At 37.9% G+C, this 16685-nt stretch overlaps 1 protein-coding gene across 1 annotated transcript in view; it reads right to left on the reverse strand.

The window, feature by feature from the left end:
• LOC116961226 (beta-chimaerin-like) overlaps positions 1–16685 on the reverse strand; it is a 122138-nt gene that overhangs the window by 51445 nt on the left and 54008 nt on the right. The window contains exon 2 of the mRNA XM_032991365.2: positions 3382–3420. Within this exon, the coding sequence (XP_032847256.2) occupies positions 3382–3420 (39 nt within the window). The remainder of the gene's footprint in view (positions 1–3381; positions 3421–16685) is intronic.

Genomic DNA, 16685 nt, shown 5'->3' on the forward strand with positions numbered 1-16685 from the left:
TCCTTTTCTGTCAGGGAAGAAGGACTATCACCAATTTCTTCATACTTTTTTCATTCTGCAGTGTGTCAGAACTCAAGCTTTCTCCTTAACTCACCTATGACTAGTGTTCAGTGATGCTCTAGCAGAGGAAAAATTCCTATCATCGCTTTTATAAAGCAGCAAAGAAACATACTGTGTTCTCTCTGAGAATGTTTCATAGAGTTCCTTTGTCTTACCTCCTCAGTCTCATCTCAGTCAGGCATTTATCCCCGTGCCAAGCTTGAACAATATGAGCTGTCCTATTTCTGCAGGATTACTCACATGCTGAATTAGGAACCTAAGTGCCTGGCTGAAATAAAGCCTTAATTTCTAACAAAACTGATTCTCGGATACTGTGCTTGTTATCTGATGAAGGGCAGAAGGCAGGGAAACTTTGTGAGGAGCTGAAGCATGGCATCAGCTGATGCTCCGTGCCTTGCCACATTGCTTCATATCAGTGTACCGATCATAAATAATGCAAATAAACACTGAAATGGCATTGACATTAGACTTGCTCAGCACACGCAAATCTTAACAGTGGTAAAAGGAGAAAAAGGGTGGCTTTATATCTCTTCAAAACTCAAGCACTTAGGTGCTGTAGCTGTAAGTCAAAAATGACTATGCTGTTTCAGCAGTCAAATTGACTACTTGTCACATGAAGCAGGGAAGCTCAGTGGTTCTGCTCTAAGAGGGCAGTGCAGCACTGGAGCAGGTTACCCACAAAGGTGGCAGAGGCTCCATCCCTGAAATTTCCCAGGACTCGGCTGGGTAAAGCCACGGTGTTCAGCTCTACAGCTGACAATAGTTGTGCTTCGAGTGGGAAGCTGGACCAGCTCACCCCAGAAGTCCCTGCTAACCCACGTGTCTGTGATTATCATCTTCCTTTCTTTATGACCTCAGTAATGGTAATAAGGCAAAATGTCATTTTGTATAATGTTCCTTAACTTACAGCAGACTACAAAGAGAAATCTGTTATCGGATATTTTTTTATCTGTTACTCAGGTATAAATGCAATCAAATCCACTGCCTAGAGACTGCTGGCTGCTAGTAACTTTCCAGACTTTTTCCCCAGTCCCTTCCTGGTAATACGAAATTACTCTTGTCATTTCTTTTATTCTCTGTGTCTCAGGGCTACCAGAAAAAGTCTGTGAAACCTATACACCTTCTAACAATCCTTCATAAGCAAGTAAGGATCTTCTGCATTAGAAGTGTCCATCTTTTCCAAATACAGCTGAAACAAACCTGTACATTATGCCAAAGAATAAGGCTTGGATTCTGAAAGCTGTTCCACTTTGACTGGCATTTGCCCATGGATACGTGCAATACCATTTATTTGAATCCTTTGCCAGCACAGACAGGAAGATCTGACTGTGTCAAGAAGCTAGAAGGATTGAGGCCTTGGTCATGATGTCAATAAAAGGCAACACAGTGTACCTAAATTTATCCAGGACTTAAAGAAGAAATCAAAACTGTATGCAAAGTACCTTAATGGTATGTTAGCAAAGTTTTAAAAGTTACTAGCTAAAATACACTGAAAATAATTGTTAAATAGGCAGTAAACACAAGCTGGTAAGAGTGAAATACATACACTAAGTTAAAACTGTGATGAGACAGGACAGTCGATTGCATCATAGATTAATGCTATTGTTGCACATAACCTCTATAATTAATTTACCAGACTGGAATTTTTCTAGCAGAGTAAAGAAGCATATGTTATCTAACATTGCAATGAAAAACGCATGTCTGTGGCTAAGCAGTCTCAGCAGTAAATCTCTGTAACCTTAAACTTTTTCTTGCATTTTGGAGCTGTATAACTTTTTCCAAGGTTGTTCACGCATGGGGTTCAGATGCTGAGGCCATGACTTTGTCATTACCACAATATTGGCATCCTACACATATCTGAATAGGAAATCAGATATTCATATTCTGTTAGTTCATTCTGTTTTTTTTTTTAATTTAAAAAAAAAAAGTTTTCTTGGACTATGTGTAAGGTATCAAGCAAAAGTAATGAAACTTTTTCACTGTATGCGGTGATCTGTCTGCTGCACAAGTGGGACAACTAAGAGTAGGTAAGAGAAGGCATGTGCTCATTCCCTGACTTTTTAATGAAAACTTCCTGCAAAAAAGGAAACATCTGTCATTTAAAATCCTGGTCTTGTCAGAGTCAACGGGAGCTTTTCCATTGATTCTGAGTAAGCCAGGTTCCTCTTCTAAAACAACGTGCTCAAGTGTCTGCTTCTTTCCAAGTACCCAGAAAAGTATGCTGGAATGGTCCAACTCAAATCAATACACTGTTGATGACTTTTAAGAAGGTTTTTCTTCTACATTCGAAATACTGCAACAACAACAACAACAAAATGTCTCTAGAGAACAGTGTTCTGAGAAGCACTTTTTGTAATTTAATGGCATATGCAAATTTTGGTTGAAAAAATCCCAGTCTGTTCTGAGGCAGAATGTCATTCTCAAGTAACACAGAGGTGATGACTTTGAAGTCAGCAAGGTAGTTTAATGTGCACATAAGTGAAGTCAACAAATTTATTCCAGTCTTTAAAATTATACATGTACATGCATGTAACTACTGTGATCCTCGTCTTTTTGTAGTTCCATTTTGGTAATGGCACTGTACTGAATTTGAAGTTGCCACAATAAAAGAGATGACTTTTGCTTAGGATAGTACTGTATCTGTAAACAGCAAAAAAAAAAAAACCTCCTCACCCAAAGCTACACTTTCATTAAAGTTCCAGTAATGGTTCAAAATAAAAAGATAAAATTTAAGGGCCATCTTTAATAAGGGCTTTAAAAGCCAATATTCTGTGCTACTTCATTAGAAAATACACTTGGAACAAAGCAAAAAGAGCATAAAATATGTACTTCTGCACTGCACTCTATGTAAATTATTTTTCTAAAGGCAGACAGGAAGGTTCAAAGAACTGATAATGGTGTCTCCAACTTCTAAACCACCACTTCAAAAATCAGTGTCTATTTCTAAGGATCAAAAATATTATTATCTTAAGGTGATTTGGTGACCCATATAACAAGACAAGTACACTCAAGCCTGACCTTTAGTAAATACGTGAAGCACTAACCTCTACCTCAGGAATCCTTCCTGAAAATCGCAGCAGAGAAACCATGAAAACCAGGTTTCACACAATATTAAGGCAACACAGAAAGTCTGGCATTCATAACCCTGCTGCACTTCCTCCATGGAGAACCAGGAAAGTTCAGGTTTTGCTGCTGTCCCATACAGTAATTTCCACAAGCACCTAGTACATTTATGTCTTTTTTCTAAACAAAGAAAGGGAAAAGACCTAACAGGAACACCTTGGTAAGGTACTAAGAATACTCAATTTCTTGTATACTCACAGTATGATTTCCATATTGGAGGCTGGTATTCTTCAGCATCTAAAATAGAAGTAAAAAGGGAGAAAGAAATCAGTCAATTGGCCACTGGGTCAAACTGTCAACATGCATTTTTCTGCTGAGAGACCTCAGCTTGTCAGCAAAATTCACATTTCTTTCCCAAGAGAGACGCTAGCTTATTTACAGTAGTTTCCTATGTGAGAGAAGAATATAAATTTCAACCACTTGTGGATTCAATGTGCTTTTTCCAAATCATTCAAATGTAACAGGAATTAATTTCTTACCAATTTGCATATAATTTCCTGACTCACAAGTATTTTTAAAGTAATTGACTAAACTGGTAACTACATTATTTATTTACTTTATTTGGAATGATAAACTGATGAATCACTACTGGTTTTCAATCAGGCTTCTAACCCCACTATTAAGATTTTAGAATGAACATCAATGAATAACACATGCCTTAGCTAAAAAGATGCACAGATCAGGCTGGACTCCAATGCACAGACCCAACAGCTCCAATAACAAGATTCAATTACACTTCCTGAACCTACTAAAATATATAATTGCCATGTTTTCCAGAAACTGCATCAGCAAAAATAATAATAAAAAGTTAGAAAAAGGAAAGACTGCAAAACCTGCAATTGGAAACAATTATTGCCCTGATTGACTGAAGGGGCACAAGAAGAGTTGGTTCTTCTGTTAGTGCCAGAGTTACACAATGCTGCTGGACAAATTTTTGGTCGAGGAAGCAGAGTATATTTGCATATACATACACCTGTACTTATATATGTACACTATATACATACTTGCATATATATACATATAAACGTATATATGTACTATATAAATATGTACTTTACATATATATATGTATGTATATGTATATATAAATCTGAGAGCCTGAGCTAAGACCTGCCCCACGCCCGTGCTAAGAGCCCAGCAAGCAAAGGTCTCTCCAGTCTGGGAGGCAGACCAGCGCAACTGGAGGGCACAGCGACTCTACTGTCCCACTCCACAGGGAGGTTTCCAGCTTTCTGCATGAAAAGCTGTTGCTTCAGCCTCCAGAAATCCCAGCAGATCCCAAGCTTGAGCAGTAGGAGTTAAATAAGTTACCATACACCAGCCACAGAGGGTGGGGTACCGGGTACTAGTTTGGCTCTAAAGTGTCATGTTGCCAAACACTTTGAAGAGTCATTTATGGGAGTACGTCATTAATACTCTTAATTAATACTGTGCAAGTTAATTAAGGTGTTTGGTATTTACTAAACTTCTACTTAAGTTATGCTAATGTAATTCAATTATAGTTGCATAGCTCATGCTCCTTGTCTATTTATATATACACAACCACTTTATCACTACAAAAGTTTTTTTACTACAAACGTTAATCATTAACTACCATCTGCCACTTTTAACTCTATTGTTTTAAAAAGGATAAACCTAGCAATGTTTACAGTTATATACACCTGGAATAATACCCTATGACAATATGCAGATATATTGATAGGGAAACCCATTCAATTCCAGTTTCCACTGTAGCTACTTCACAACTGGCAAAATTCAAAACACTCCCAGACCAACAGAGTTATACTGTGCTGTGGCAATCCAAGGGCAATTAGCTTGCAAGTTCGTAATACAGAAGGATTATTTTAAATTATATGAAGCTATTCATGAGACCAGTGAAATTTATTCATGCAAGAGTTGACTAATTTTTTCTCTTCTCACATTATAATGGTAATATATTACTCTTTTTTTTCCTATACATCTGTTGCTCCACATACAGTTTACCATAACATATTGTGTATTAAAATCCTCTGTCATATTTCTGCACTACTGTAAGAGAATTTCTGAATCTGCTTGTTCACTTAATATATTCTTCCAATAGGAGAAACATTGAGACAATGCAAATATCCGAATATCTATGCTTGTGACTTCAGAATATTAAATAATAGTGGGAGAAACAATGAAAAACCAGTATCAGTTGTTGCTTTAGTCTTCCAAATGAATTAGAAAGAGCACAGTAAATTGAACAGTGAAAGCTGATCTACAAGTGGCCATAAAGTGCTTCATCAGCTTGAGACAGAGTGATGGAGTGGAAGTATTGCAGTCTAGGCGGAGAACAATCATCCAGGAGTTAGTCGTAAAACAAAACTCCTGATGATTACATTAGATTTGTCACAGTTATGAATCTGTCAGCCCAGGGAAGAGTGGACAGAACCATTCCTCAATAGCTGAAATGATTCTTAAGGGTAGCACGCTAAGAGGAAAGGCACAGGTCACCAGCTCCACATTCACCCTTACGAGGCACTGCAACATCCTCTGTGATCCCTTCAGCTGAGAACACACCCCAAAACCACAGGGAACAAAATCCCATATAGGTGATAGTATTAATACTGCTAATCGTCAAGCTATCGTGCATGACATTTGATGGCATCCATTTTTAGGGAAATAAAGAACTATTAGTTTAAATACAACCTGGAGACAGAGGTCGTGATTTAGGATCAGGAAGATGTTTAATAGAGGCCAGACATAGACCTCTTGCTCCCTTTGTGGAAGGAGGCCACTGGGCCCCTGTCTAGACACGGCCATGTGCAGCTGAGGATGTTATTCTACACTGCTGTCCGTGTGGAAATTAGCCTCAGGACAGCAATTATCACATCTGAGTCACCGGAGGAATACATTGACTCTCCTCCTTGTACGATAGAGTCTTAGGACTCCTATCCTGGATGACGAGATTAGACTAAACTTCAGCCCTTCTTAAATCAGGGCTCAAATGAGACAAATCCTACCTGAGCAGACTGGATTATTACTATTTGCCCTTTTTCGAGATTTCTGTTCTGATTCTTTTATTATTAGTCCTCTTCTATTAAAAGGTAGTTCTACTCATTAAACAGTGCTCCACTCTCCATCACTAGACTTAACACAGGAGGCTCACAGAAGCTGTCAGTAATAGTTTGGGTGCTTGGCTCAGTTACCACATCACACTTCTACTCCCAAAGCTTCTGCCTTCAGTTCTGAACATGGAAATGGTCTCAGCAAGGACCACAAACCTCACTTTTGAGCCACTTATCAAAAATCAATCAATCAATCAGTCAGTCAACCAATCAATCAATCAATCAGGCTTGCCACAAATGACAAATGCCCCACGTTGACCTCTCATTAAATGATATTCCTAATACGAACTTTGAACATAATGCCTATTACAACTGTGATTTGCAGTATGAGAAAGCAAGTTCACTGAGGTACTCTTAGTTGATAAGAGAGGGTCTCTCCTATTACTGTTTTCTCGAAGGGCTCACACTTTTGACAGTGACTTCTCATCTAAATTCAAAAAATGAGCCAGCTAAGGTTGAAAATAGTTGTCACAGGAGAAACTCAGAGCACGAGCTGCGTATTGGTTCTGAAAAACCCAATAAAATATCCCAGGGCCAGCTATGATCCACCTTTCTGAGTCTAGAGAGACTCGCTGTAAAAGAATTACAGAATGTCCAGTTCAGCTTTTATTATTTCAAGTCTTACCAATACTGTATCAGAAATGACCTGAGCAAATCCAGAAAACCTAAGGACTATTCACTGGAAAAAACAGAACTGGAAAAAAAAAGCAGAAGAGACTTCCAGAAATAATATTACAGGCACTACTGTTAAGGAAAAGCTTTGAAACATACCAGTTGGGAAGGTTAATATTTACTAGACCTAAAAAAGTAATTAGAAGTTAGATGTATGCTAAACAGAAAGGCAAAAGAGATGGTGAATGCTGACTCTTGGGGAATATTTCAACTACCAGAAGGTTTCTCACTGCATGCATAATTGACACGAAAAGATACTGGAGAAAATTGTCAAACCAAAAATGATACTGTGGAATTGGAAAGTGGGAGTAAGGAAAAGCAGGTTAGTTCTTCACTTTATTTGCTTTACTCTTCACAGGGTAGAGAAGATGAAAAGCATTTTAGGAATAAAATATTTTCATAAAGCTGATACAGCACTGTAAAGCTGAGTAAGTATAAAAAGACTCCAGCAAAGGGAGTAATGAAAAGTTGGCAAAGCTTTAAGCAGCCAGATAAAAAGTAAAGCTACATAAATTTTTTTTTTTTTTTTAAAGGAACATGAGGACAGAAGACAGTATTTCTGTAAATAATGCGCGGTAGATGGTTCACACATTACTCAGAGCCGTTCTTAAGCAATTTCTGAGAAATGGGCTTACATTAATTATATAGTAAGTAAAGTTATCTATGGACTTCAAACCTTGTTCTTCACTGTGCCTGGATATGTACCAAAGGTGACACCTTTCTGGATATAGTTGTGAAAGACACTGGAGTCACTGAATTGTTTTTTGCTATGTCCTTGTACTTTGTGAAGATGATGATGTAATGCCAACGCTTGTGGTTTCATGCTGCCAGCACTGGGACTGACCTAGCTAAAGCAGATCTAATAAAATACCGACTAAGCTAAAACTCTGATTCTTCTGGCTACCGAGTCTGGTAATGCACTGGAAAGAGGAAACTCTGTTTTATAGGAAAGATCAAAAATTATGTCACATGAATCAAATATTTCTGACTTATAAGCGGCCTTTCTAATTACAAGGTGAACAGTAACAAATATCCATATTGTAGCTATATGTCATGCCCAGTTCTAGATATTCTAAAAAGTATTAATGATTCCTATAGTAGTAAAAAGTTATGCAGACTAGTAGCAGGACAGCTACCAAAGGGGGACCATAATTCTTCGCTAATTCCTTCACAGCTACTATGAAAGAGGAAAAAAAAAAATTTTTTTTTTTTGCCTTTGTCCTTATTAAAGGATTATGAAAAATACTCTGCAGCTCACCTTGGAAGAACTGCCTCAGCCTGGATTTTCTGCCACCATTGTCTGAAGTTCAGACTTCCTTTCCAGTAACTACTAAATTTAAAACTATGACCTGTGTGGTGTGTGCGAGAAAAGACACTTGGGTGTGAGGAAGAGCCAATCTGGAAGTCACTAGCCTACTGGTAGTGTGCAGATAAATGATTCACCGGATGAACAAGTCCAGTTACTTATTTTTTCATCTTTCATTGTTATTTTCAAGACCAAAACTAATAATTATTAGTATTTTAATGCCTTTTGTATATTTCCTTTAAAAAGATTTTTCAGTTTTACCATATACACTTTCCGATTTATAGCTTTGTTTCCAAAACATTAAGTTAGCATATATTATTAAATATCTTTTTATTTTTGTATATGTAATTATATATATAATAATAACAACAGATAACTGTTGAGTAAAAGGCTAAGTGAAAGATGAACAGTTTGTACCACATAGGTGCACATATTTTTCTTGTATTTTTCTTCATACAGCCAGAATTATATTATACAATTGACTATAATGGGGATGGACATCACAAAATCACAGAGTGGTTGAGGTTGGAAGGCATCTCAGGAGGTTGTCTGGTCCAAGCCCCCTCCTCAAGCAGGGCCACCTAGAGCAGGCCGCCCAGGACCGTGTCCAGATGGCTTTGGAATATCTCCAAGGAAAGAGACTCCACAACCACCCTGGGCAACCTGGGCCAGTGCTCGGTCACCCTTACAGTGAACAAGTGTTTCCTGATGTTCAGACAGAGCCTCCTCTGTTTCCATTTTGTACCCACTTTCATTGGTCGTGTCACTGGGCACCACTGGAAGGAGCCTGGCTCTGTCCTCTTGGCACCCTCTCAACATATTTACATACATTGATGAGACACTCCTGAGTCTTCTCTCCTCCAGGCAGGTGATGAAGGTCCCTGCATCACCTCAGTGGACCCTTGTTGGACTCTCTCCAGTACGTCCATCTCTCCCTTGTACTGGGGAGCCCAGAACTGGACCCAGCGCTCCAGGTGTGGCCTCACCAGTGCTGAGCAGAGGGCAAGGATCACCTCTCTCGACCCGTTGGCAACACCCCTCCTAATGCAGCCCAGGATACCGCCAGCCTTCTTTGAGGGAAGGGTACATTTTTATCTTGGTGTCCACCAGGACCCCCGGGTCCTTGTCTGTCAAGCTGTTTTCCAGCTGGGTGGTCCTCAGCATATATTGAGGGATGGAGATTAAAGTTGAAAAAGTAATAAGGGGGCTTCTTTGATAAGGTCAGTTCTTTTTCAACACATAAAACACCACTGCATTATTTAATTTCCACTTTGAGTTTAAAATTTATTAATTACAGAAGCTCATTTTCACCTTATCTGAACCCCTAATGTCTAATCTTGTGGATGGTGATGGGCTATTTTCATCTATTTTGCCCTCTCACCAATTAATATATATGCATACACAACTATCTCGCATTGCGGTCATTCTGCAAACTATTTTAATTAGGCACTTTTTTCTATGTTTGATTGTCATTTGACATATATCTCTGGGTGTTATGATTACTTCTATTACACACAGTAACTGTCCTTGCAGGCATGTCTGACTACACTTTTGAGAAAGAACATTATTATTTTTTAAGTTGCAAATAATCATACTGTCAAATGAGCACCTCTCTTTAACTCCTGAAAAGTCATCGTTCCTTTGAAGAGCAAAATTAATTCTCTTGCAGTTAATAATTAGCACTGTAGCTGTTGAAACACTTCAGCATGTCAAAAGTTCTGTTTAATGTTTCATGCACAATGCACAGTTGCCCACAGAGGAGCCAGTAGTTGCCAGCTTTATCACTGAACTTCCTGGGCATCAGTACATGGATAGCTAAAATATGGAATAAGACTTCAGCTTTTGTTTTAATGAGACACTTCAACTTTCAGCATAAGGCACAGAAACAGAAATGATCAAACTGTTTATTTGCAACACAGTTTATAATTGGTATATTAATTTAGATGATGGGTGCTTCCCACTGTGCTATACCCTTTTTTTTAAAAAATTCAGCAATAGTGTGTAATTTTAAATGTCAAAAAATGCTCACAAAAGGGGTGGAGTTCTCTCTTGCGCAGCAATTAGACTGAAACAGTAAGCTTTTAATAACCATAATATAAATTGACAGCTATTTTGTATCTTTTGCTTTTGCCTACCATAAACTTGCTATTAGAAGCCACGCTGTAAAGGTAGCTCATTTAGTCCATTCTATGAATCAGCCTTTCCAAATTTTGCTCTCTCCTGCTTTTGTTTCAGATTTCAAAACAGTATCTTTCCACTAGTAGATAGGTGGTCAGTCCGTGGATAATTTTTTTTAATGCACGTCTGGTTTACTAAAATGCAGATGAAAGACTGTGAAATGGGTAAATTTAATAATTTAGAAGAGTTATCAAGTATCAAATAAAACACGACTGTGAAATAAGTGAGTAATATTAGGGACCTACTCCAAGAGATCACAGATTTTAATTATTTGAATCCACAGCTAAACTTGCAGAACAAAAGCTGCTGGTGGTGAGTGGTGTTCAGCCAGCTATGACCATCCAATTGGAGTAATATCCCATTTAATTAAATAAATCTGCTTTTTATTCTGCATAGATTTAAAGAGAATTAAAAGCATCGAAAATATTATTCAAAATTTGGAAATGGAGAGAAGGAATAAGAAGGGTTCTCAATAGCAACAGGAGAAGTGTAAAAGGGAAGGGTATTTTACGATTCTAGTTTTAGAAGTCTCTTTAGGAGACTAGTCTTTCTTAGGGCACAAGAAATAGAATTAAACAGGCTCTTTCAGAGAGTAAATCCAAGAACCCGACAGGGGTCTAAGTAAGCTGATGAAAATATTCCTAATGCTTTAAATATTTCCTGGAAAATCCGTAAGATTCAGGAGTGCAAAGGGGTATTCACACTGCCTAATCTTAGGCAGGTAGGTCCTTTTTAATGCTGAATCACATCGAATCTATTTGACCTTGAATGGTGTTTAAAAGCCTCCATGATTTAGGTGCTTTGAAACATTTTGTTCACAGAGCAACAATGAAGAATTTCCTCATGCAAGTCATTAAAGGTTTGTGTCTAAAAACCAGAAAGGTAGACAACGAAAAAAATCACAAAATATCCCCATGCTTGATTGCCAAAAATCTGTTTAATAGCTGCCGTTATATTTAATCTGGTCATTAAAAGTTATGCCCCAATGCTTGTTACATTCTATATTTGAACACTAATGCCAGTGTAATTAAAATGTAACATGGTTATTTTCACATTTTCATGTTCTTAATCTATAAACCAGAAGTATCAAGACATTAGAATGGCACAATCAGGGCTCTGTCTGACTGAGAGATTGATATTTCTTGGGCAGGAAGAAACACATGACATAAGTTAAATCACATTACATTTAGCAGACCTCCTATCTTACACAAATATACTTTAGCTTCTAACTAATGACCAGTTAGTTCCTGGCTAAAAATCAAGACCAGATAATCAGTTGGTGTATAAGAGAATAGCTTCGCTGAAGTAGTTTAATCACTGTTCAGAATGTGGCAATGCATTTCCAGTCATCTACTTTTGCATCCTAAAAAAAACACCCCCCAACCCTCCAGCCAATGATCTCTGGACTCAGCAAAGTGGTCCAGACATTGTATAAAAAAGCATGTGACTGAAATAGCCACAATAATGCCAAAAAATGGCATTAAAAGGGTCATCGTGAAGTATTTCAATTAGAGCATTTATGTTGAAGTAGTGTCAGCACTATTCCCTGTTCCAGAAATGCACTCATACATTGACAGGGTGCTCGTTTATCCAGCTTGTCAAAGGAGCCAGCACATTCCCTGAAAACTTATTAACCTTTAGCAAAATCAAAATCATTGCTTTTGGTAACTGTTACTTTTGACATGTGTTGTTTTATCATCTCTCTAAGCAAGGGCACAAGTGTTTCCTTTTGACTGTTCAAGGGTATGAGGGGGTCCTCGCCCTGCAGCTCACTGTGGGGGCTATGCAACAGCTTTCTGGAGATCATCTCAATCTTCCCCATCCAGTCCTGTGTTTGCCCTTCTCTGGACAGAGAAATATAAGTATCTTGAAAGGCCAAAACTTCAGACTCGGCATCAAGTGGAAACCCAGTAATTCATCTCGCTCAGCAAAGCCATGTGACTCAGAGAATTTACATTAGTAACTTACAAAAATCACAAAATCCATTGTACTCGCCACAGGGGCTACTCATATACTAGGGACCTTGCTGAACTCTGCAGCTTAAGCACAATTTCAAGGCTCAGACATTAGAGATGAGAACTACTCTGCCATCCAGAGCATGCATAATGACCTGCAGAAGAATAAAAGTTTAGCAAATAATTAGATCTTTCTTTGGCTTCCTTCACAGGTCCCTCAGTGTTGCTGCAATATTTACTTCTATACACTAAAGCATGAAAAACAGAAGAACCACCACCCACCTGCAAAGCATATTAATCATTCCCACAGCTCTCTGAATAAAACTCTGAATAATCAGGGCTCCTAGGATAAGAAGCAATACTGTACCTGCATACTCTCCCTGTTACAAAAGCATGATATTTTACTTTTAATTACATTCTTTGGTGGACAGTTTTACCTAAGTGTGTCAGTTACATTCAAAGCCAACTGAATTATGATTATATGCAAAGGTAGTTTCTGGATCATCAATTTATCCCTTTTAAAAAACAGTTTTAATTAATCAGTGTCAGCTGTTACTACGGCACCCACGTTCTCTTCAAAAATGTTGTACAAATGGACAAACACTTCACACGTCTTTTTCACTATATTGCCACCCACCATTTAACTGCTCCCCCCTTACTGCTGTTCCTTCAGTTATTATTTTGGATCTAAATAATAGGGAAATGTTTATCTTCTTAAAATTTGGTGCCGTAATAATATGTTTATCCTGACAAGATTCTTACATCTTAGAAATGTCTATGTAACTACACTTTTCTCCTTGCAATCTTAGCAATAGAAGAGTTACTACCAGTATTTAAAATTGCTAGAAAACTATCACGGACTATTTCCCCTCAGAAGAATACGGTTTATGCATTGTTTCCTTACTCAGGAGGAATTTTAATTGCCTTGTAGAAGTCTGTAATTCTTTCAAGAGCTTTATACTACAGCCTGGCACTTTTACAGTTGATAATGAGTCCTTATAGTATCATGTATTTGCAAAATACCTTGTATGAAACACTAGAAAATTTAAAATACATTTAGATCTTCCACAAGTTTTATCAAACTAACCTACAGGACTGTGTAAAATATCCCAATGCCTGGGCACGGGCGACAATTTCGCTTTGCAAATTGCAACACTGACTGCATTTTCCCTAGAGAAACACTGGTCAATGGCATGTCATACGAGGCAAACCCCACGCATCTCCAACATTTTCATCATCAAATTAAGAGAAATCCAAGCCGGTGCTCACAGGACACAGGTATGAGTGCCTCCGGTGGCACTGAGTGGGAGGACAGAATTTAGCCACCTGTAATGTATAAAGGAAAATGCGACTGCAGACTGGCTAATAACCTGTTTTCCTACTTCGCAAGTTTTAAAGACGCTTTTAACACACGAATACTGTATTTAAGTGTCTTAGAATACATGAAGCTTCTCTATATATGGTAAGTAAAACAAATACAGTGAAAGCAGTAATTCCCATGTACAAAAGGATTTGGCTTCAGTATAAACAGAGATAGGGTGGTTATTTTTACGTAAATAAATTACAAAGGAAGTAGAAAGCACAATTTTTGTCAGTAACTCTTCTGGAATTGTTTTTCACCCTTGTAGAAATCACAAAGAAAATTTGTTTATTATCCACTATACCCCGCTTATATTGCAGATACACTGAGAAGACTGTCAAGCCAGTACTTAAAAGCTCATCCATCAGATCTTTGATCATAAAATCAGTACAGTAAGAAAACAATCCTCTTCCTTGATGTTATTTTTAAAGATACACAGAGGTGCCAGAGTTTTGAACAAACCCTCTAACTCATTCCACTAAAATACTCTGTGTACAGTCAATTAATTATGAATAAGTCCATGGTTTTGGCACAACAGTATTCACCATATTACATGGCAGAGGTGCAGGGAAAAGAAACAGTACTCATCAAAAGCTTAGCAAATATATTTGATATAAGCTTCCAGCAGTTAAATAATAAAGAATATTCAATACAATTTCAGTATGCAAGTATACTTTCTACTGTGATTTATACTCTGAATGGTAAAGTTTAGATGTCAAATATCCTCATTTTTTTTCTGTGGGCCACAATCTGCAGCTGATCTTTATGACCCAGTACAGTCTCTGCACTAAACAGCAAATGAGTCAGAATTCTTTAAATGCTCTCACATAATCACAGCCTTGACAATGAAACCCAGCTAAACAGACTGCAGAATTACAAGAGCCACTTCTTCCCTGTGTCTAAGCTCACAGGGTACATACGGAGGTACCAGTACGCTGCCAGATCAATAGCTATGGACACAAAAAAAAGATGCTTTTCATCAACTGTTTCCTAGTAGTGAAACCAAGGAGGGCTTTGTTCCTCTGATAACGTACCAGTTGTCATCTAACCAAACAAGGTTCACGTTCAAGTGGGTTTTGACTCCCAGAGGAAAAACACGTGTCTACACGCTGAAGGACTCAAAACTGACTAATGCTGCCCGGCATCACAGAGAGGGAAGAACAAAAAAAAAAAATCCAAGCCTTTCCTTTGGAAAGAGCTGGCAAATCTCCAAAGTGATGTGATGCAATTTTTTTAAGCTGAGGTTGGTGGCAAGCAAGAACAGCAAGTCTCAGTAACAACCACCGCTCCGCAGTTCTGCTCCCATCTGGGAGACAGGAAAGCTGGGTAAAAAGATGAGCTAACGCTCTCATCTCCACCACCACCAGAGCTAGGAGAGATATTTCATCTCGTAAAGACATCAATCCATGTGAAACGTTTTTTAAAAAAGATTTTCCTGTTCTTCCTATACGTTTGTTATATCATACAAGAAAGCCTGTCAGAGCTTGTCAGATCATCCTAGTAGCTAAACCTCCCAAAATACAGATTTTCTTGAGAATCCAGAGGGCTAAGGTTGCTGGTTGTCTGCAGTTTTACTGGCAACACCAAAGGTCTGTAACTAATGACCAAGGCAGTGTGCTGCCCTACAAGCTACCCCAACTGAAGCTGAGTTTTTGCCAAGTTTTTGCTTAATTTCATCAACATTATTTGATGCTCACAGAGATAGCGAGCAACTGTGTCAGCTTCATGCATCAGGAACTATATAAATATTCAACAATTATAAAATATACATTTATTTTAAACTTTTTTTCTTATGCTTGTTATTTTCAAGGATAGTTAAAGGTAAACCAGGCTGAGAGAGTAAATATGCCTGCTTATGACAGCAGAAAATAGGCCTGAATATTAAAAAGAAACACATCTCAAAAGGCAAGCACGGTGAGACTTAAATCCAATTTGTAAGATAAAAGCTAACCAGAACACTTACTGTTGTCATCTGATAGCATTCAATATTGCTTGAAATTCATTAATATACTGGGTAACATAAGTACAGTGCATGTATACAAAATTAATTCTATTAATTTCTACATTAGAAAAATCTACTGAAAGAGGAGGAGATTAATTATAAGGCAGCCTTACCCATCTGTGGAAAAAGCACAGAAAAACCAATCTAAACCTCAGAAGAATAATTATCCCATGAGACTCCCACCTCCTGGGAGTGCCCATTACTGTGTTAGGAGAACATAAAACTGACAGCTATTCAGAAAGACCTTCAGAGCAATGTCGGCTTAGTTCTACCACTTATCTTACCTTGTCATCTTTTCAGAATATCTACAAGCTTCCAGCTAACTTACCAATATTATATTTTATTTTTACAAGCGAGCAATAAATGCTTCTTTAACAACATATACTTTTCCTAACAGACCAACTGTTTGAAAAATGCTTATGCATCTTAAATAAAAGGCTATTCACATTTAAATGGTTTTATAGAGTAATAATATTTCATTTAGATCTGCCTACTAACTGCTGATTGCTTAGTCAGATTAGGTGGAACTCCAAATGAGAAAGAAGCAAAGCATTTTATTACCATTAAATATTCTCATTATGGCAGCATCTGGAACCCAAAATCAGGTTTGGTGTTATGTCCAACTGCTAACAAGTACAGTTTAAAAATAAAACACAGCAGTTACTGACCTAAAAGTGCTTGTGATTATAGTGCTAGCATCCAACCGATAAAAGGAAAAGGGATGGAAAAGCAAAAGGGTAACAGGAGGGCTATCCATGTCAGTCGTAAATACCAGTCACAGCATCTTCCTCTAACTATTAAGAGAATAGTTTCATCTGAATGCAACACAAAGATAGCTAGAAAACCGAAGAAGATGGTGTTAAAAACAAACAAACAAAAAAACCAAGAATCACGGAGCATCACACAAACACACCAGGGATAACTTCAGCTGAGTTATTAC

Source organism: Tyto alba, unplaced genomic scaffold (assembly GCF_018691265.1).
Source record: "Tyto alba isolate M040663 unplaced genomic scaffold, T.alba_DEE_v4.0 Super-Scaffold_38, whole genome shotgun sequence".
Lineage (NCBI taxonomy): Eukaryota > Metazoa > Chordata > Aves > Strigiformes > Tytonidae > Tyto > Tyto alba.